The sequence below is a fragment of the Piliocolobus tephrosceles genome, chromosome 4 (assembly GCF_002776525.5).
Source record: "Piliocolobus tephrosceles isolate RC106 chromosome 4, ASM277652v3, whole genome shotgun sequence".
In the NCBI taxonomy this organism is placed as follows: domain Eukaryota; kingdom Metazoa; phylum Chordata; class Mammalia; order Primates; family Cercopithecidae; genus Piliocolobus; species Piliocolobus tephrosceles.
The window spans coordinates 149,946,389-149,969,089 of record NC_045437.1 but is presented as its reverse complement, the minus strand read 5'-3'; the positions used below and the strand labels follow the sequence as shown (position 1 = coordinate 149,969,089).

The 22,701-nt window shown below is 40.9% G+C and overlaps 1 protein-coding gene across 8 annotated transcripts in view; it reads left to right on the top strand.

Moving 5' to 3' along the window:
* The window catches only part of LOC111527854 (protocadherin alpha-C2), a 180,952-nt gene that overhangs the window by 5,571 nt on the left and 152,680 nt on the right, over nucleotides 1-22,701 (top strand). For 2 of the 8 annotated variants that reach the window (XM_026454460.1, XM_026454459.1), the window contains exon 1: nucleotides 15,936-18,496. The exons of 2 other annotated variants lie outside the window; for them this stretch is intronic. In XM_026454460.1, coding sequence (XP_026310245.1) covers nucleotides 16,112-18,496 — 2,385 coding nt within the window. In that variant the 5' untranslated portion in view covers nucleotides 15,936-16,111. Of the gene's footprint in view, nucleotides 1-3,456; nucleotides 6,162-9,825; nucleotides 12,376-13,966; nucleotides 14,033-15,935; nucleotides 18,497-22,701 lie in introns of those variants that run through there. 4 more of the 8 variants (XM_026454461.1, XM_023194432.1, XM_026454458.1 and 1 more) reach the window with 4 other exon arrangements.

Here is a 22,701-nt window from a genome sequence, read left to right as displayed (position 1 = left end):
TGAGAATGCTGGAGGATTTCATTTTTTTGTTGTTTTGAAGTAGCACGATTGCGTGATTTCCTTTGGCCAATGAAATGTGAATGGTGTGTCACTTCCAAGCAGAATTATGAAACTGCCAGTGAAAGACTCTTCTGCTGTCTTTTCCTGTTACAGCAATTACATAAGCACTGGTTGATACTGAGATGCCATAAAGTCAAAGCAATCCAGGATTCTGAGCCAACATGTGGAGAAAAGCTGTCATAGGAAGTCCCCAAAAACTACAAAGGACTCTGTAGGAGCAAGAAATAAAATTATGTTTACTTTAGAGCAAAAACTGAATGTTAACTCACAACAGCATATGTATTGGGGTCCCACTGCCATTAAGCTAGTATGAACAGAACAAATTTTAAGAGGAGGGCATTTTTTTTTACAACAGGAAATACAACTGTAGGAGAACATTATTGTTGACACTTTTTACTAAGACATCTGACCATTAAGCAGATCAGATAACTTGAATTCCATGGAAAAAATCTACTGTGTTTGATTACTTTTTCTTAAATATAAAAGGTAGCAGAAGAAAAATAATAAGCTGAAATTTAAAATGTCATAGATATTCCTTCTTTTTTCTTGCTTAGGATCCATTCCCTTTGTTGTTTTTTTCTTCTAGGGTCTTCTAGTAGTTTTGTGAAAGACTAGGTTGAAGGTTTTGCAAGAATGAGTGCTTGGACATGTAAACGTTAAGGGACATACAGTTGCGTAGATAGGTGCAAAGGGTATAATTTTAGCAATGGGTACTATATTAGTTTCCTTGGGCTGATGCAACAAATTACCACAGACTTGGTGGCTTGAAATAGCAGAAATTTATTCTCTTACAGAGTCTCTGTGAGAATAAATTTCTTCTTTCTTACAAAGGCCAGAAGTCCAAAATCAAGGTGTTGCCTGGGCCACATTTCTTCTGAAGACTTTAGGGGAAAATTTTTTCTTGCATCTTCCAGCTTCTGGTGGCTCTTGGCATTGCTTGGCTTGTGGCAGCGTACCTCCAGTTCCTGCCTCTGTCTTCATGTTTCCTTCTTTCCTGTGTTACTATATGCCTTCTCTTTTTCTGTCTTTTATAAGGGGCAACCATCATTGGATTTATGGCCTTCTTTAATCTAGGATGATCTCATATCAAGATCCTCATCTTTGTTACAACTGCAAAGACCTTTATTCCAAATAAAGTCACTTATTTGAACCTCAGAAAGGTGATATCTTTTGGGGTATCTTTGACCCAAAACAGGTACCAAGAGATATCAGTGCAGTGAGAGGAAGGATGATTTGCTGAGCATGGCTTCTTAGTCTCTTTTCCTCATTGTGGGGGAAATATACTTGCATATGTGGCAACGGTATTCTATCTCCGAGGGAAGGGGGAAATATTCTATGTTCTCAGAAATCCTAAATAACAGCACAAAATGCCTCTTACACCCCCACATATGTCATTCTGAAAATCCAGTATAATTACCTTATATGATTGCAGAAATTGTCTCAAGCAAGTCATGTTTCCTGAAGCTGGCATCTGGATTCTAGGTATAATTCCTTCTATGGGTCAATAGTGGTCAATGTTGGCCATAGATTAAGCAATAATTACTGGGTGTCACACATATGCAGTTGCTTTGCAACTACATAATGCTGTAATGACCATTTCTGTAGCTATCTGCCATCTGTTTAAGCTCCAGGAGAAATTGAGTACATGCCATGACCTCCACTTTTCAGTTCACATAAGAACCAACCTCCCACTTTTCATTTCACATAATTTAGGTGGAGCTGATTTCATTTCCTGGCGTCAAGAATGAACAAATGGACCTATGTCTAGCCAATGTGAGAAAAATCACAATTATTGACTAAAGGAAATTTACATCATACAAACTGGGCTGTGGGAAGTAATATCCAGGATTTTTGCTGGACTGTTAGAAAAGGGCACTTTCTGGTAAGAGTCAATAAACTAGTAATTTTTAGTCTAGAAAGCTATTTCGGACATTTTGCCAGCACACTGGGAAAAGTCTACCTGCGAAGATGGTCAGCACGGGAAAAGGAATTATAAATGTGGAGATTATTTTCCTTATGGAATTATGGAAGGGTGTAGACCCAGTTCTGCCTGGAACCAGTAATTAATCACCCACTTCCATGTACAAGTCAGTAAAGGATTCTCTGGTTTATTTGTGCTTAAATCAGTTAACTTGGGATTCATTGTTAGAGTATGATTAATATAAATACACACTTCCATAGATGGTACAAATGAGTATCTTAAGATACTGTACACAAGGGAAAAAATTGTTATTGGAAAAAAAGCCAGCTTTTCTTAACAAGAGCCTTGCTTTTCTCTTATAGACATTGCAAATTTTGCAATTAATCTTACTTTTCTCTTTGCTCTGGAAAGCTGAAAACAAAATTTGTGACATGATTAGAGTAACTGAAAGTGACCCTTTATTATGCATTTTGTATGATATCCCACTCCTTGATTCATTTTATTTCATCCTCATCTTATCTTTATTCTATTTTCATTTTTTTTAATGTGAAGGGATCAGCTAAAAATTAACAAGATATTCTCAAGTAATTAACACTAAAAAAGAGATCACTTGTACTGTTCTTGCATAAAAGTCTAAATGTAATGGAAAAGGAAATATTCTAAATTAATAATACATTATCCATATGAGAAACAAATAAATTATTAATTTCAAAAATCTGCGAACAATTCAAAAATCGAAATTAAATCACAAAACAACAGTATATATACACATATATTTTCAATGGACTAAAATACCTTTGATTACTATGTTCTTCATTTGAAGAAACTGAAAAATGCTAAATATCCAGAAGAATTGAAAGCAGGGTCTCAAGGAAATATTTGCACACCCATGTTCATGGCAGCACTGTTCACAGCAGTCAAGAGATGGAAGCAACTCAAATGTCCACGGATACTTGAATGAATAAACAAAACGTGGTGTAAACATATGTTGGACTATTATTCAGCCTTAAAAAGGAAAGAAATCCTGTCACATGCTACAACATGGATGAACCTTGAGAAACCGTCCACGGATGTTTGAATGAATAAACAAAATGTGGTGTATACATACGTTGGACTAGTATTCAGCCTTAAAAAGGAAATAAATCTTGTCACATGCTAAAACATGGATGAACCTTGAGGACATTGTTCTAAGTGAAATAGGCCAGTCACAAAAAGACAAATACTGTATGAGTCCACTTATATGAAATACCTAAAGTAGTGAAATTCATAGAAATAGAAAATAGAACTGTGGTTACCAGAGGCTGGAGTGAGGGTGAAAATGGGAGTTGTTGTCTGATGGGTATAGAGTTTCTGTTTTCCAAGATGAAAATTTCGTAACAACGTGAATATACTAAATATTACTGAAATGTACACTTAATCATAGTTAATATGGTAGTTTCTAATTTTTATGTTGTGTGTGTTTTTTTTTGCCAGAGCAAAAAAGGGTAAAAAGGTAATATATTTTAGGGCTTAAAATAGGTATTTTTTCCAAGATGAAAGCTATGAGTAAACTTAAACCAGAAAATTGACTAGTTTTAAATCTACAGAATAAACAGCAGAGCCTTCGTTTTAGCCACATGATGTCGCTGTCCACCACAGAGTGTTCTCTAGGAAGAAAAATACCCAGAGCCCCTTTGTTACTTCAGAGAAGCGGAGGAATAAGAGAAGAAGCAGGACTTTAACAGAGACTAGAATATTTACATTTTTTGCAAAATATGTTCCTCTAATTTGATCCAATCGTTGCGGATTGGTAATGGCGTCTTATATCAGACGGGGCCGAGAGGGCTGGACATGGCTGCTCTCGCTTCTGCTCCTCGCAGCCTGGGAGGTGGGGAGCCACCAGCTCCGCTACTCCGTCTCTGAGGAGGCCAAACACGGCACATTCGTGGGCCGCATCGCGCAGGACCTGGGGTTGGAGCTGGCGGAGCTGGTGCCGCGCCTGTTCCGGGTGGCGTCCAAAACACACGGGGACCTTCTGGAGGTAAATCTGCAGAATGGCATTTTGTTTGTGAATTCTCGGATCGACCGCGAGGAGTTGTGTGGGCGGAGCGCGGAATGTAGCATCCACCTGGAGGTGATCGTGGACAGGCCGCTGCAGGTTTTCCATGTGGACGTGGAGGTGAAGGACATTAACGACAACCCGCCAATATTTCCAACGACAGTAAAGACTATCCGGTTTCCCGAATCGAGGCTGCTTAATTCTCGGTTTCCTCTAGAGGGAGCATCTGATGCAGATATAGGAGTAAATGCTCTTCTCTCCTACAAGCTCAGCTCCAGTGAGTTTTTCTTCCTAGATATACAGACAAATGATGAACTAAGCGAAACTTTGTCTCTCGTGCTGGGGAAATCGCTGGACAGAGAGGAAACTGCTGAGGTTAATTTGTTACTGGTGGCTACTGATGGGGGCAAACCTGAGCTCACGGGCACCGTTCAAATACTTATTAAGGTATTAGATGTAAATGACAATGAACCAACTTTTGCCCAATCAGTTTACAAAGTAAAATTGTTAGAGAATACTGCAAATGGGACCTTAGTGGTTAAATTAAACGCTTCTGATGCAGATGAAGGATCAAACAGCGAGATTGTGTATTCACTCGGTAGTGATGTGTTCTCCACTATACAAACTAAGTTTACCATAGATCCCAGCTCAGGGGAAATCAGAACTAAGGGAAAATTAGATTATGAAGAAGCAAAATCCTACGAGATTCAGGTCACTGCAACTGACAAAGGAACCCCTTCAATGTCAGGACATTGCAAAATTTCATTAAAACTTGTGGACATCAATGATAACACACCGGAAGTCTCAATAACGTCTCTCTCACTTCCCATCTCAGAGAATGCTTCCCTGGGCACGGTCATTGCTCTCATCACGGTGTCGGATCGCGACGCTGGTACTAATGGACATGTCACCTGCTCCCTGACGCCCCACGTCCCCTTCAAGCTGGTGCCCACCTTCAAGAATTACTATTCGTTGGTGCTGGACAATTCCCTGGACCGCGAGAGCGTGTCAGCCTATGAACTGGTGGTGACCGCACGGGATGGGGGCTCGCCTTCACTGTGGGCCACCGCCAGCGTGTCTGTCCAGGTGGCCGACGTGAACGACAACGCGCCGACGTTCGCACAGCCTGAGTACACAGTGTTCGTGAAGGAGAACAACCCTCCGGGCTGCCACATCTTCACAGTGTCAGCGTGGGATGCGGACGCGCAGGAGAACGCGCTGGTGTCCTACTCGCTGGTGGAGCGGCGGGTGGGCGAGCGCGCGCTGTCGAGCTACGTGTCGGTGCACGCCGAGAGCGGCAAGGTGTACGCGTTGCAGCCGCTGGACCATGAGGAACTGGAGCTGCTGCAGTTCCAGGTGAGCGCGCGGGATGCGGGCGTGCCGTCTCTGAGCAGCAACGTGACTCTACAGGTGTTCGTGCTCGACGAGAACGATAACGCGCCGGCACTGTTGGCTCCTAGGGCTGGCACCGCTGCCGGCGCGGTGAGTGAGCTGGTGCCGTGGTCGGTGGGTGCAGGGTACGTGGTGGCGAAGGTGCGTGCAGTGGACGCAGACTCAGGCTACAACGCCTGGCTTTCGTACGAGCTACAGCAGGGTACTGGCAGCGCTCGCATCCCGTTCCGCGTGGGGCTGTACACGGGCGAGATCAGCACGACACGTGCCCTCGACGAGACTGACTCGCCTCGCCACCGCCTACTCGTGATGGTGAAGGACCACGGAGAGCCGACGTTGACAGCCACGGCCACCGTGCTGGTATCATTGGTGGAAAGTGGCCAGGCACCCAAAGTCTCGTCGCGGGCGTGGGTGGGCGCCGCGGGCTCAGAGGCTACGCTGGTGGATGTCAACGTGTACCTAATCATTGCCATCTGCGCGGTATCCAGCCTGTTGGTGCTCACGGTGCTGCTGTACACGGCGCTGCGGTGCTCGGTGCCGCCCACTGAGGGTGCTCGCGTGCCCGGAAAGCCCACGCTGGTGTGCTCCAGCGCCGTGGGGAGCTGGTCTTACTCGCAGCAGAGGCGGCAGAGGGTGTGCTCTGGGGAGGACCCGCCCAAGACGGACCTCATGGCCTTCAGCCCCAGCTTATCTCAAGGTCCAGACTCCACAGAAGAGAGACAGCTCTCAGAATCAGAATACGTAGGAAAGGTGAGTCTTTTAATTTTTCTTGCCAATTCTAAAATTATTCTTTAAAAAAAATTCTATATGATTTCTACTAGTTATTTGGATTCATAGTTCTTCATTTATTTTATATCATCCTACTGTGCAATATTGAATATGAATTAGAGATCAATTTCTTGCATTTACTGAACAATTTACTTAAACAATCTATGTAACTGTTTTCTTATTTTTACATTTTGGCATTTCCGTCATTAAGTCATGAGTAATAGACCATGAAAGCCTGAAAAACACCTCAACAAAATTTGTAAATTAAACATTGCTGTCTTTTAAAAACTGAAAATCACAATCGGAAGATATTAAAGAATTTGATTATATAATACATATTTTCAATTGACACTGTCTATCCAATCTGTCAGATAGTGTTTGGAATAACCTATATCCTGGACATTTCTTAGATTTTCAAACTAGCTTTGGATCAACAATGCCCTTGTCTATGCAGTAGTTAATAAGTTACATTTTTTTTCTTTTTTCTTTTGTTGTTGTTGTTGTTGAGACAGAGTCTTGCTCTCTCACCCAGGCTGGAGTGCAGTGGTGTGATCTCAGCTCACTGCAACCTCTGCCTCCTGGGTTCTCCTGCCTCACAGCCTCCTGAGTAACTGGGATTACAGGCGCCAACCACCATGCCCGGCTTTTTTTTTTTTTTTCTTTTTAGTAGAGACGGAGTTTCACCATGTTGGCCAGGCTGATCTTAAACTCCTGGCCTCAAGTGATCCTCCCTCCTAGGCCTCCCAAAGTGCTGGGATTACAGGAGTGAGCCACTGCGCCTGACCTTTTTATTTGTATTTGAAAGCAGACTGAGTGGATATTTTAATGCCAGAATTTCCAAAAGTATGTAGCACAGGTTGTTAGAACAAAATGACAGCGCTTAGGAATAATTGCTAATCTTAAGTATGTTTTTTATAAGTAAAATAACCCATTATTTGGTATAAAGATTTCACACTGATAAAATTTTTGAGTTATCAGGCAAAAATAGAGAGTACTGAGAAAAGAGACCCTCTCTATTTTGTTTAATTTGAAAATCTTAACATTTAAAAATCACACTGGGGTTGTTCAGGTGGTGGGACTTTTTCTTCATTTAAGTGGAGACTACCCAGTCTTTATGTTAACGGTTGATAAATCATCCTTTCAGTATCATTATCATTAGGCCAATGTGTACAAGCCTCCCACTGCAGAGAATGAGTACCTTTTCCTGGTGTCTAATTCTATGCGTGGGAATACATTTTCTATTAATGTGAGCTCACTCAATTTTACCTGGAAGCATCCATATTCCTAATGGAATTGGAATTTTTCCAAAAGGTGAGGTCTGGTCTTGGATGACTACATTTTCATTTGAAACATTTATTTTGGGTAATGAAAACACTGAACTCTGCAAGTAAATGCTACCCTTGGAAAGAATTTTTTTAGCTTTTCCAACCAAAGGAAGATGTATTGCAATAAAATAACTGTCTTAAACTGTCCTCTACTGCTTGGTTCTTAGTTATTTGCTGTTTATTCTAAATATATGTGCATATTGATAAATCATAGAACTAACTTCTGTTAGTGATCTTACCTTTAGCCATTCCATAGTTAGGTCAGAATATCCATTTCCAAGTTATACTTGACCACTATGTTAAAAGTGTAAATGATACGCTTTTAAAATTATATTCACATATGTCCAAATCTCCAGGAATCACAATCTGTTGCTCTATAAGTTTTTTTTTTTGATTCTTATTTACATTTTTTTCTTGGTTGTCTAAGAGATGTCTAGGTGGTAGTAGAAACTATTCGCTGATAATTTATCTACAAAATGGCTCAATCTTTTAAAATCATATTTCCTTTAATATTACCTTTATCTCTTAATAATCAGTATGGAGTCTACTCTGTTATAAATTCCCATGTGACATCCCATTTTGCAATGAGTATAACTCTTAAAGGTACTGAAAAGCATAGTATTACAATAAGTTGTCAAAGACATCTCATTAATATGAAGTCCATGAAATTTAAAAATTTTAAATTTATCTCTCATTTTCAAACTAGCTACCATCTTTCAAAATTCAGCAAAGTGGTAACTGGAATATTAATAGCTATAATTATTTCTTAGTTCCATGCTTTTCAGAAATAATTCTTAAATGTTTACTTACTTCATAATATAGCACAATAGAATCAGTTAGAAATTATGTAAGTTTGATATTAACAAATATCATTAATTTAACTTACATTTTTATTTATCTTGCTTGAAAAAGTTAATTCAAAATATTAATTTATTTGTTCACAAAAACAACAATTGATAATTTATCCTATTCTAAATATGAATAATAAAATCTGAGTAAGTTGCAGTCCTGGCTTCCATTTAGTGAGTACACAGGAAACAAAAGCTGAAATGAAAACTTTTCCCCCAAATATTTAAATCACATGTTTGATTTTATTTTGAAATGGTCTGGCTATAAGCAAAAATTTGTACATTCTTTTATTTCTCTAAATTTGACCTCTTTCCATGAATTTTCTTTGCCCCACTTCCAAATGCTGAGAGAATTCATGCTTCTTACTGAATTCACAGAGATCTTTAGAATGTTTTATTATTTAGTGTTAAATATGTTGAGTAAATACTGGGTTATGTTCCTAGGTTACTTTTCTCCCTACACTGGTTGGTTAAATTATCAATTCTTTCAAGTAACAACTTTTAAAGAAGCTGGAATCTAGAAATTCATCAGGAGTGGAGATCATCAAAAACATAATTATTTTATATTGTTAACATTTTAGTATATACAGGTAAATTCAAATACATAAAGAGTGTGGAGAAAATTAAACCTAATATATTCGTAATTGATGTGATGTGAATGTAGCAAATATACAAATCACATTCCCACAATAGGAAACAAATTTCCTGTTTGAATTTCTCTGTAAAGGACTGACTTCTGAAATCTTTATGTAAGTAACAGTCAAGACAGTTGACGAGGCCGTAGTTCTTGAAAAAGGGGCATGGAAGGGAATTATAGACATTCTACAAATTTAAAAAACCATAAATGTACATATTTTAAAAAATTAACAGTTGCTATAATAATATAAAATAGATACATATATGTTTTAATATACACAGCACACATACACTTTTAAATACTTAAATGTCTCAATGTTTTGCTGATCATTAATCTGAAAGGATCTGATTTTTCTGTAAAATGTAGCTTGGGAGGTAAAGAGGTTAATGGTAAGTTATCTTGAATCAGATTGAAATCCCATCGTACCAACAGTTAATATCGTTTTACTTAACCTCTATGTGTTTATAAAAAGCGAATAATATTAAAACCTGTTTCAGAGGATTGTGAGAGTTTAACGGGATAATTCCATTAAGACAAGTAGAAAAGTGGCTGTCACATGGGAAACATTTCCAATAGATGTCCACTGTTAAAACAGGAATCACAGTATTTTACTGTATGTCATGAATTAGCACAATTGATAGTGAATTAGTATAAAAGTTCTAAGGAAATATTTAGATAAAATATAAGGACTTTGAAGAGTGACCGAAGGATATTACAACTGAAACTACAAATTTTGGGAACGTTCAAACGACATACAAGGAAAAGAAGATATATTTACATATTTAATACTTACACATTTAGCCACATGATGTCGCTGTCCACCACAAAGTCTTTCTCCACAAAAGAGAACGTGCATTACGTATTCAGATACTGCTTTGCTTCATCCTCTCTAAAATTTAACACCGAGGAGTTTAAGAAATGAAGATAGGGAACTCGAATTATTTTTAAAGTTTGGATCAATGTAAAGGCAATCTAATATTTGGAAAATGCTCGCAATGTTCTCCTGGCGAGAAGATCCTGGAGCCCAGTGCCTGCTGCTTTCTCTTCTGCTCCTCGCAGCCTGGGAGGTGGGGAGTGGCCAGCTCCACTACTCCGTCTCCGAGGAGGCCAAACACGGCACCTTCGTGGGCCGCATCGCGCAGGACCTGGGGCTGGAGCTGGCGGAGCTGGTGCCGCGCCTGTTCCGGGTGGCGTCCAAAACACACGGGGACCTTCTGGAGGTAAATCTGCAGAATGGCATTTTGTTTGTGAATTCTCGGATAGACCGCGAGGAGCTGTGCGGGTGGAGCTCGGAGTGTAGCATCCACCTGGAGGTGATCGTGGACAGGCCGCTGCAGGTTTTCCATGTGGACGTGGAAGTGAAGGACATTAATGACAATGCGCCAGTTTTTCCAATGGCTGTAAAGAATCTGTTTATTTCCGAATCCCGACAGCCTGGCTCTCGGTTTTCGCTAGAGGGCGCATCAGATGCAGATATCGGAACAAATTCGTTGTTGACTTACAGTCTTGATTCCACTGAATATTTTACCTTGAACGTTAAAAGAAATGATGAGGAAATTAAATCCCTTGGACTCGTGTTGAAAAAAAATTTAAATCGAGAGGACACTCCTAAACATTATTTACTAATAACAGCAATTGATGGTGGGAAACCAGAGCTCACTGGCACGACTCAACTAAAGATCACTGTTTTAGATGTAAACGACAACGCCCCAGCGTTTGAGAGAACGATCTATAAAGTCAGATTATTCGAAAATGCACCAAATGGTACCTTAGTGGTGACCGTTAACGCCACAGATTTGGATGAAGGAGTAAATAAGGATATCGTATATTCTTTCAACACGGACATGTCAACAGATATTCTGTCAAGATTCCATTTAGATCCAGTCAACGGACAAATCAGTGTAAAGGGTAACATAGATTTCGAGGAAAGTAAGTCATATGAAATCCAGGTAGAAGCCACGGATAAAGGAAATCCTCCGATGTCAGATCACTGCACAGTTCTACTCGAAATTGTGGACATCAATGATAATTTACCTGAGTTAGTTATTAAATCACTATCTTTACCTGTATTAGAAGACTCGCCACTTAGCACAGTCATCGCCCTGATCAGCGTGTCTGACCGTGACTCAGGTGTCAATGGAGAGGTCACCTGCTCCCTGACGCCCCACGTCCCCTTCAAGCTGGTGTCCACCTACAAGAATTACTACTCGTTGGTGCTGGACAGCGCCCTGGACCGCGAGAGCGTGTCGGCCTATGAGCTGGTGGTGACTGCTCGGGACGGGGGCTCGCCTTCGCTGTGGGCCACGGCCAGCTTGTCCGTAGAGGTGGCCGACGTGAACGACAACGCGCCGGCATTCGCACAGTCCGAGTACACGGTGTTCGTGAGGGAGAACAACCCGCCGGGCTACCACATCTTCACGGTGTCTGCGCGGGACGCGGACGCGCAGGAGAACGCGCTGGTGTCCTACTCGCTGGTGGAGCGGCGGGTGGGCGAGCGCGCGCTGTCGAGCTACGTGTCGGTGCACGCGGAGAGCGGCAAGGTGTACGCGCTGCAACCGCTGGACCGCGAGGAACTGGAGCTGCTGCAGTTTCAGGTGAGCGCGCGCGACGCGGGCGTGCCCCCTCTGGGCAGCAACGTGACACTGCAGGTGTTCGTGCTGGACGAGAACGACAACGCGCCAGCACTGCTGACGCCTCGGGTGGGTGGCATCGGTGGTGCAGTGAGTGAGCTAGTGCCGCGGTCAGTGGGTGCGGGCCACGTGGTAGCGAAGGTGCGTGCAGTGGATGCTGACTCAGGCTACAACGCGTGGCTTTCGTACGAGCTGCAGCCGGTGACGGGTGGCGCGCGCATCCCGTTCCGTGTGGGGCTGTACACGGGCGAGATCAGCACGACGCGTGCCCTGGACGAGGCGGATGCCGCGCGCCACCGCCTACTGGTGCTGGTGAAGGACCACGGTGAACCCTCATTGACCGCCACGGCTGCTGTGCTGGTGTCGCTGGTGGAGAGTGGCCAGGCACCGAAGGCCTCGTCCCGGGCTTCCGCTGGCGCCACGAGCCCTGAGGCTGCACTGGTGGATGTCAACGTGTACTTGATCATCGCCACCTGCGTAGTGTCTAGTCTGTTGGTGCTCACACTGCTGCTATATACTGCTCTGAGGTGCTCCGCGCCGCCACCGGAAGGCGCGTGTGGGCCGGGCAAGCCCAGGCTGGTGTGCTCCAGCGCGGTGGGGAGCTGGTCATACTCGCAGCAGAGGCAGCAGAGGGTGTGCTCTGGAGAGGAGTTGTCCAAGACCGACCTCATGGCTTTTAGCCCTAGCCTTCCTCCTTGTCCAATTAGCCGGGATAGAGAGGAGAAACAGGATGTGGACGTTGATCACTCAGTCAAAGTGAGTAATTTTTATTTATTCTTTCCAAAATGTCTTTTTCATTCCTCAATGTTTCCACTATTTTGGAAATACGTTAAGTATGAATTATGTGATTCATAATTAGACTTTTCCAGTTTTTTGGTTTTGTGGTTAAAATGCTAAGATTTTTGTTGCTAATTTTTGAACCAAATCAGCAGTAAGTCATGAGATCCACACTTGTAATTTTGTTTGTTAGCAGGTGCAGTAGTAGGATTATTTTATTGCTAAATGCCTGGGTATAAGACAAATATTTTTTCTTAGATGAGTTTCATTATTTAGAGAATTTGATTTCGACTCGTTTTATATTTCTCCCTACACAATGCTTCTTCAATATCTTTTGCCACTTTTCATTTGGACTTTCTACTACCTGTTAGTACGAATGTTACTTGCTCATTTTATGAGTTCACCTAAATGCTTATAATTCCCTATTGATTATGCTTTTCCACCTTCAGTTTCAAAAATTAGATCATTACACCTGTTGTCTTTTATGGAACCTCTTTTATTCTGTTATTCATTTGTTTGGAGTGTCAATCCTTCTTTTTCACTTGAATATGATTCATTTTAGGCCTTGTGCTCTTATTTGGCAATACTGTTTATTGTTTTTTGATTTCCCAGTTGGGAGAAAAATCGAGAATAACAATTGCATTTAGAATTGTATTTTTGTTCATCTTTAGTTTATCACTACTTTATTTAATACTACTTTAATAATACTACTGTATTATGTGTTCAAATTTATTTATTACTAATAACTAAAATATCAATATGAAGTGAAAATTTAATAGCTCTGTAGTATATTTATATGTTCATTTTAAAAGAATGTTTTAAACTTGTTAAAAATAATTTTCAATGTGAACAATATCTTGAAAATAATTATAGTATCTAATTTTAAAACTATCCCTACTAGCAAAACTTTTCATTCATTAGTGTCTTTTACATACCATACTAAGGATGTTAATATGAAATAAATTTGATAAGTCAGTGTTATAATGTTATTACTGATTACCTTCTCTGAATAGCATCCTATTAATGTGTGCCATGCAGTAAGTAGAAAACTCCAAATAACCAGAACCAAGTAAAACTGAAGTTAGACTTTTTTCTAATCACTCCCCCCACATATTTGGTTATCTCCTCTAGCAATTAGTTGGACTCCCATTTTTTTTTGTCTTTTTTTTTTTTTCCTTTTTGTGGAGAACGGGGTCTCACTATATTACCCAGGCAGGTCTCGAACTCCTGGGCTCAAGCTATCCTCCCGCCTCTGCCTTCCTGAGAGCTGGGATTACAGGCGTGAGCCACCGCGCCTGGCCTGGACTCCCATTTAAGTTTCCCTACCACTGGAGAGAAATAGTAACCAATTGAAACCTGGTCAATACTCATTGGCAGTGTGGGAGGTCTAACATGTAAAATAGATACTTTTCTTGACTCCTCTCCTTCCCCCAACTTTCATTTTCTTTATTTCCTTTTTTGCCACTATCCTTTGTTGCTCCCTTGTCCATGAAGTGGTAGCCATAGTGTGTCCATCTCAGGTCAATAGTTTAAAAATTTAGTTCTGTTATCAGCTTCTTGAATATAATAGAGTCAGCCAAAGTACTTGTCTTCCCAGATATGGAACTTCAATCTTCAAATCCAGCTTGCCTCTTGAAATTCTTGTCTAACAAGACTCTTGGCAAAGACATTTTGAAGACTTTGGAATTTTTGCTTCGCAGATATATTGATGCTATGCCAAATAAATATTGAATAGCTACCAAATAAACATCCTTTTCTATTCTGCTGCATTCCCCATCTGTACATTAAAATACCTGGTAAATGAAAATATTACAAATGAAATGTGTGAAAATGGAATTCTTCCTCTTTTTTTCCAATGTGCTTGATGTCAATGATCATTTTGTAAAAATCTAGTTTGGGTCCCCAAATAGTGAAAGTACCCTGGTTTCTGTTTGATTCAGAACGTTGGTGGGGTTTTTTGTTGTTGTTTTGATTTGTGTGTGTGTGTTTGTGTGAATATAGCTCTTCGATAGAGAGGGAGCATAAAGCTATTTTCACTAGATTGATTTTTTGTTTAGACAAACAGGATGAAAAGAACTTTATGAATACAGGAGGAAAAGAAAGTTTTTAAATAGCTACCATTATGTCTTTATGTATTAAATTTCTTTATGTAAGAATAAATGTATTGTGGTTTATTTATTGGGAAGTCTTCATTCCCCATTAATACCCAGGATGATTCAAAGATCGTGATTACCAAGAATTAGAATAAAACTTAAGCTAAAACCCAAGTTTTCAACATGGAATTTGAAATACATCTTAATTGGGGAAATGTCTAGAGACTTTTTTTGTATCTTTAGAAAATTATAGAGGCTGCCGAAACACCACATTTTCCCAACTAGCTGTGCGATCACCTTAAATTAATGCATTTTATTAGGAAATGGAAGGAAACCAAACCTTTTCTACAGGGTAAATATTTAGCAAATATTAAGTAAGTCCCTCTGAGCTATTAAACAATTAAGATACAACTATTCCCTTTAAAATATATATTCCAAAAAAGGACACACATACTCAAATGCTTATAAGAGATAAATTGATGTAATAAATGGCCCACACGATTCCACCCTGGTGCTGCAGTTTGTAAAAGAATAAAAAATACCTGTTCAGTTGGTTTGATCATGACATTCTTCATGGGTCAGGGAACTTTTAAGTGGTTATAAAAACTGGCTTTAGAAGAGTTTAGAAATGATGTGGATTACTTATAGACAGGACAAAATGAACATGTTTGTTTATTAAAAAATGTTATTGAAAGCAGGAAATATTCAGTTTGGCTAAAATATATAAGCACTATAGGAGAAAATAGAAGCTTAGGCACATTACCTACTGGAGAATAAGCAAGTACTTATAAACTGTAAGAGTCAAAATGAGAATACCAGCCTTGCTCATGGGAGCAAATGAGTTCCAATGAATGAAATTATTTGGAATGCTTTTCCATGCAAGCTATTTGCTATAACTTCCTGCTTCCTTGCACTTTCAGCCCTGACATGACTCAAGGAAGACATTTAATTAAATGCTGATGGTCTTTGATTCTTTTATAAAACATCTGCAAATTTCCCTTTCAATAGCTTGTTCTTGGGACTAGAAGTTCCCTAGAGACCAGTCCCCTCAAGTCTACAACACCAAAAATACTAGGGCGAAGAGGGTGTTATCATTAATAAAAAACCCTGGAATTCTTGGGAATACAGGAATCTTTAATGAATTTTTGTAATCAACACTTTACGGTTACATGTTTACAAAGTGTGTAGTTAGGTCTCTGTAATACTTAAAGCCTGTGTTGAAAAATTATTTCTACTGAAGTAAAAGGTGCCCCTATGGTGAAACTAAGGACCACACTCAATCAATCAGTGGTACAGTGTGTACCACAATAGTACAAAATGTATTCCTATTCTCCAAAACGGCTGAAAGAATAAATAAAACCAAGTAGTTTATAGTAGAGTGTGTGTGGGTTTCCACAATTGCTACTTACGGTTTGGAGCCACATGATGTCGCTCTTTACCACAAAATACATGAGAGAAGAAAGAAGAGGGGAAAATTCCTTCTATTCTTACTGGAAGGAACTATAAGCACTCTTTGGAGTCTGAAATATGGAGGATGCAGCTGCACTTGACCGACTGATCAAAAGATTTCTCTTGACTTTGAGAAACGATATTTAATCAGAACAAAACACTGTGCACTAAAGATGGAGTTTTCCTGGGGAAGCGGCCAGGAATCCCGGCGTCTGCTGCTCTTGCTTCTTCTCCTCGCAACCTGGGAGGCAGGGAACGGTCAGCTCCACTACTCGGTCTCCGAGGAGGCCAAACACGGCACCTTCGTGGGCCGCATCGCGCAGGACCTGGGGCTGGAGCTGGCGGAGCTGGTGCCGCGCCTGTTCCGGGTGGCGTCCAAGGGCCGCGGAGATCTTCTGGAGGTAAATCTGCAGAATGGCATTTTGTTTGTGAATTCTCGGATCGACCGCGAGGAGCTGTGTGGGCGGAGCGCTGAGTGCAGCATCCATCTGGAGGTGATCGTGGACAGGCCGCTGCAGGTTTTCCATGTGGACGTAGAGGTGAGGGACATTAATGATAACCCGCCGGTGTTCCCAGCATCACAAAAGAACCTGTCCATCGCGGAATCGAGGCCGCTTGACTCTCAGTTTCCACTAGAGGGCGCCTCGGATGCAGATATCGGGGAGAACGCCCTGCTCACTTACAGACTGAGCCCAAATGAATACTTTTCTCTGGAAAAACCATCTGATGATGAGCTGGTAAAAGGTCTTGGGCTTATACTACGGAAATCTTTAGACAGAGAAGAAGCTCCGGAGATATTTTTAGTGCTCACAGCCACTGATGGAGGCAAACCCGAGTTGACTGGCACTATTCAGTTACTCATCACAGTACTGGATGCCAATGACAATGCCCCAGCTTTTGACAGAACCCTTTATAAGGTGAGATTACCAGAAAATGTTCCTAATGGAACACTGGTAATTAAACTTAACGCCTCAGATTTAGACGAAGGATTGAATGGGGACATTGTTTATTCATTCTCCAATGATGTTTTGCCAGATGTGAAATCCAAGTTTCACATAGATCCAATTACTGGACAAATTATTGTAAAGGGATATATTGATTTTGAAGAAAGCAAATCCTATGAAATTATTGTAGAGGGCATTGATAAGGGACAGCTCCCACTTTCTGGCCATTGTAGAGTTATTGTGGAAGTAGAAGACAACAACGATCATGTCCCAGATTTGGAATTCAAGTCTTTATCACTTCCAATTAGAGAGGACGCTCCACTGGGTACAGTCATTGCCCTGATCAGCGTGTCCGACAAAGACATGGGTGTCAATGGGCTGGTCACCTGCTCCTTGACGCCCCACGTCCCCTTCAAGCTGGTGTCCACCTACAAGAATTACTACTCGTTGGTGCTGGACAGCGCCCTGGACCGCGAGAGCGTGTCGGCCTATGAGCTGGTGGTGACTGCTCGGGACGGGGGCTCGCCTTCGCTGTGGGCCACGGCCAGCGTGTCCGTAGAGGTGGCCGACGTGAACGACAACGCGCCGGCATTCGCACAGTCCGAGTACACAGTGTTCGTGAGGGAGAACAACCCGCCGGGCTACCACATCTTCACGGTGTCTGCGCGGGACGCGGACGCGCAGGAGAACGCGCTGGTGTCCTACTCGCTGGTGGAGCGGCGGGTGGGCGAGCGCGCGCTGTCGAGCTACGTGTCGGTGCACGCGGAGAGCGGCAAGGTGTACGCGCTGCAACCGCTGGACCACGAGGAATTAGAGCTGCTGCAGTTCCAGGTGAGCGCGCGCGACGCGGGCGTGCCGCCTCTGGGCAGCAACGTGACGCTGCAGGTGTTCGTGCTGGACGAGAACGACAACGCACCAGCACTGCTAGAGCCTCGGGCGGGTGGCATCGGTGGCTCAGTGAACGAGCTGGTGCCATGGTCGGTGGGTGCGGGCCACGTGGTGGCAAAGGTGCGCGCGGTGGATGCTGACTCAGGCTACAACGCGTGGCTTTCGTACGAGCTGCAGCCGGGGACTGGTGGCACGCGCATCCCGTTCCGCGTGGGGCTGTACACGGGCGAGATCAGCACTACGCGTGTCCTGGACGAAGCGGACGCTCCGCGCCACCGCCTACTGGTACTGGTGAAGGACCACGGCGAGCCCGCACTGACGGCCACGGCCACCGTGCTGGTGTCACTTGTAGAGAGTGGACAGGCGCCAAAGGCCTCCTCACGGGCGTTGTCGAGCGCTGTGAGTCCCGAGGCTGCGCTGGTGGATGTCAACGTGTACCTGATCATCGCCATCTGCGCGGTGTCCAGCCTTTTGGTGCTGACGCTGCTGCTGTACACCGCGCTGCGGTGCTCGGCGCCGCCCACCGAGGGCGCATGCGCTCCGGGCAAGCCCACACTGGTGTGCTCCAGCGCGGTGGGGAGCTGGTCATACTCGCCGCAGAGGAGGCCGAGGGTGTGCTCTGGTGAGGGCCCACCCAAGACCGACCTCATGGCCTTCAGCCCCAGTTTACCTGACTCTAGGGACAGAGAAGATCAGCTGCAGACAGCTGAGGAATCCTTTGCAAAGGTTAGTGTATAACATCCTTTTTAATTTTCGTATTGTTTTTCTCTATCAACTTCTTCGTAAATTTATTTCTAAGAATCAAATTTCCCTGGGTTAAAATTTTACCTCTTTTTACATATCCATTTTAACTAAAGTCTTTTGGAATTATAGGACATTAAAGCAATATATATTGCCTTCCTTCATTTTATGCTGCATTATTCAGTGCATATTAACAGGACTGTAATTTCTAGTAAATTTTCACTATATTCACTTTCTTTATTTTTGGTAATAAGAACATTTAGAAAACATTTTACTATTATTTAACCTATAACACATAAACAAATGTGCAGAGGCTGAAATAATAAAGCTCCATAAATTGTATGAAAGTGAAAACCTCTATTGCCTCCATCGCTGAAGCCCCTCACATGGCCTTGCCAAATCACTTCCCTTGTTTTTCCTCCAGTGTAACTGCACATTTGCCTGTTATATCTGTGTTTATTCTGGGCCTGTTTTGGGAACGTATTCTAATTGGAATTGCACAACGTGTATTGTCTGTGCATTTGTGTGTTATTTGTATTTATCACTCATTGTTTATGAAATTATCCATGTTGTTACATGTAGTTGTAGTTCATTTAATTCTGTTTCTAGTACCATTTCATAAATATACTATATATTATTTATTCTACTGTTCAGGAATTTGCATTGTGCCTCAATGTCTATTTCAAATAATGCCATCATAAATATATTGCACATTTCTTTGAGGCCCATGTACACAGATTTCTCTTAGGTTTTTACCTAAGAGTTGTGTTTGTGGATCACAGAATATGTGTGTATCTTTGTCTTTTGTAGCTAACACCAACCAATTTTCCAAGACGTTTTTACCTATTTACATTCCTAGTAGTGTGTAAGGCTTTCTGCTGCTCCACATCATCTCTACATTTGTCAGGTTATTTTCATGTTAGCCATTTTACTGGGCAAGTTTTGTAATCTCATTTTGAAATTATTTTATGCTTAAATGAAGTTGAGTACCTTTCTATTTTATTTTGGCAATTTTTATACCTTATTTTGTGCAATAGCTGTTCAAATCTCCTATTTCTCTAGTCTTGTTTTTCTTGTCTTTTTTCTCTTCTTTTTCGCTTCCATAAAACTTTATTTCTTTCTTTATCTTGTGTTTTTCTTATTACTTAAACAAATCTTATATTCTGAACATAACTCCTTTTTTTAAAGTAGTTTTCAACCTCATAGCTTGTTTTTAATTCTATCTGTCTTTTGGTGAATAGAACGTTGTAATTTTGGTTAAACTCAATTTATCAGTTTTTGCTTCTGATTCTATTTCATAAAGATAATTCTCTGTGGTATCTTTTATTTCATTGTTTACATTGCATCTATAATCCATTTGGAATATACATATTTTTATCATTGTTGTGAGGTAGGGATCAATATTTATTTTTCTTTCTTCTTCTTATTTTTATTATACTTTAAGTTTTAGGGTACATGTGCACAATGTGCAGGTTTGTTACATAGGTATATATGTGTGCCATGTTGGTTTGCTGCACCCACCAACTCATCATTTACATTAGGTATTTCTCCTAATACTATCCCTCCCCCAATCCCCCACACCTCAAGAGGCCCTGGTGTATGATGTTCCCCACCCTGTGTCCAAGTGTTCTCGTTGTTCAGTTCCCACCTATGAGTGAGAACTTGCGGTGTTTGGTTTTCTGTCCTTGCGATAGTTTGCTCATGATGGTTTCCAGCTTCATCCATGTCTTACCCTTTTTTATGACTCATAATATTCCATGGTGTATATATGCCACATTTTCTTAATCCAGTCTATCACTAATGGACATTTGGGTTGATTCCAAGTCTTTGCTATTGTGAATAGTGCTGCAATAAACATACGTGTGCATGTGTCTTTATAGTAGCATGATTTATAATCCTTTGGATATATACCCAGTAATGGGATCTCTGGGTCAAATGGTATTTCTAGTTCTAGATTCTTGAGGAATCACCACACTGTCTTCCACAATGGTTGAACTAGTTTACATTCCTACCAACAGTGTAAAAGCATTACTATTTCTCCACATCCTCTCCAGCATGTGTTGTTTCCTGACTTTTTAGTGATCACCATTCTAACTGGCATGAGATGGTATCTCATTGTGGTTTTGATTTGCATTTCTCTGATGACCAGTGATGATGAGCATTTCTTCATGTGTCTGTTGGCTGCATAAATGTCTTCTTTAGAGAAGTGTCTGTTCATATCCTTTGCCCACTTTTTGATGGGGTTGTTTGTTTTTTTCTTGTAAGTGTGTTTAAGTTCTTTGTAGATTCTGGATATTAGCCCTTTGTCAGATGGGTAGATTGCAAAACTTTTCTCCCATTCTGTAGGTTGCCTGTTCACTCTGATTGTAGTTTCTTTGGAAGATTTATTTTTTACTACCATTTTTTGTTGTACTTTTAAAATGAGTTTGAAAGTGTTCCCTCTCCTTCAATTTTTTTTTTTTTGAAGAGTTTGAGAAAAAATAACATTGATTCTTCTTTAAAAGTTTGGTAGAATTAGCCAGGAAAGGTATCTGGTCTTGGGCTTTTTTTATTTTTATTTTTTGTTAGGAGGTTTGGATTACTGATTCAATCTCCTTACTAGTTATCATTTTGTTTAGATTTTTTATTGCTTCATGATTATGTCTTGGTAGTTTGTATGTTTCTAGGAATTAATCAATTTCTTCTAGGTTATTTAATTTGTTGGTATATAATTTTAATAGCCTCTTATAACTGTGGCATCAGTTGTAATGCCACCTTCTTGGTTTCTGACTTCCAGTCTCTTTGTTTTTTTCTTAGTTTAGCTAAGGGCTTGTCAAATTTGTTGTTTTTTCAAAAATTCAACTAAGTTTAAAAACTTAATTTAAACTTTTTCTCCGTTTATTTTTGCTCTAATCTTTATTATAGTATTTCCTCCCTTTGCTTTGGGCTTCCTCATTTGTCCTTTTTTTTCTAGTTGCTTGAGTTGTTAAGTTTTTTATTTGAGATCTTTCTTCTTTCTTCATTTTTAGTGTAGGCATTTACAACTCCCTTCTTTGTTTTGTTTTCATTTTTAAGAGACAAGTTCTTGCTGTGTTGCCCAGGCTGAAATACAGAGGCACGATCGTAGCTCCCTGTAAGTGATCCTTGTGCCTTGGCTTCCCTAAGCACTGGAATTACAGGCGTGAGCCACTGAGCTTGCCCAGCTTAATCTTCCTTCTTAGTACTGCTTTTATTGTATCCTGTAAGTTCTGATGTGTTGTGTTTTCATTTTTGTTTATCTTAACATATTTTCTAATTTATCTTTTGATTTCCCCCTTTGACCTGCTAGTCATTCAAAATTCTGTTGTTTAATTTCTACATATTTGCAGATTTTCCAGTTTTAATTCCACTATTGATTTCTAGTTTTATTCCACTGTGGTCAGAAAAGATATTCAGTAAGATTTCAACCTTCTTGAATTTGTTAAGACTTGTTTTGTGACCTGACGTGTGATTTATCCTGGAAAATGCTCTGAGTATGCTTGAGAAGACTGTATTTGCTTCTGTTGGGTGGAATTTTCTGTATATGTCTGTCAGTTCCATTTCAGCTATAGTGTTGTTCAAGTCCTCTGCTTCCTTACTGATTTTCTGTCTGAATGTTCTATTCCTTATTGAAAGTAGGGTACCCAAATCTCCTACTACAGTCTTATCACTTAATGATGGAGATACATTCTGAGAATTGTATCATTCTAGGAATTCATCACTGTGCAAACATGACAGTGTACTTAAATATTTACACAAATCTAGATAGTATAGCCTACTACAGACCTAGGCTAAATGATCTATTGCTTCTAGGCTACAAACCTGTACATATGTTAACTGTACTGAATACTATAGGGAATTGTAACACAATGGTAAGTATTTGTATACCTAAATATATCTAAACATCTAAAAGGTACAGTAAAAACATTGTATAGATTTTTAAAATGGTACACCTGAATAGGATACTTACCCTGTGAATGGAGGTTGCCGAGCTGGAAATTTCTCTGGGTGGGTCAAAGAGTGAATGGTGAGTGAATGTGAAGGCCCAGGACATTACGGTGCACTAATGTAGACTTTAAAACACTATACATTTAGGCTACACTCAATTTATCAAAAATTTTCTTTTTATAGGCTGGTCATGGTGGCTCATGCCTGTAATCTCAGCACTTTGGGAAGCTGAGGAAGGAGGATCA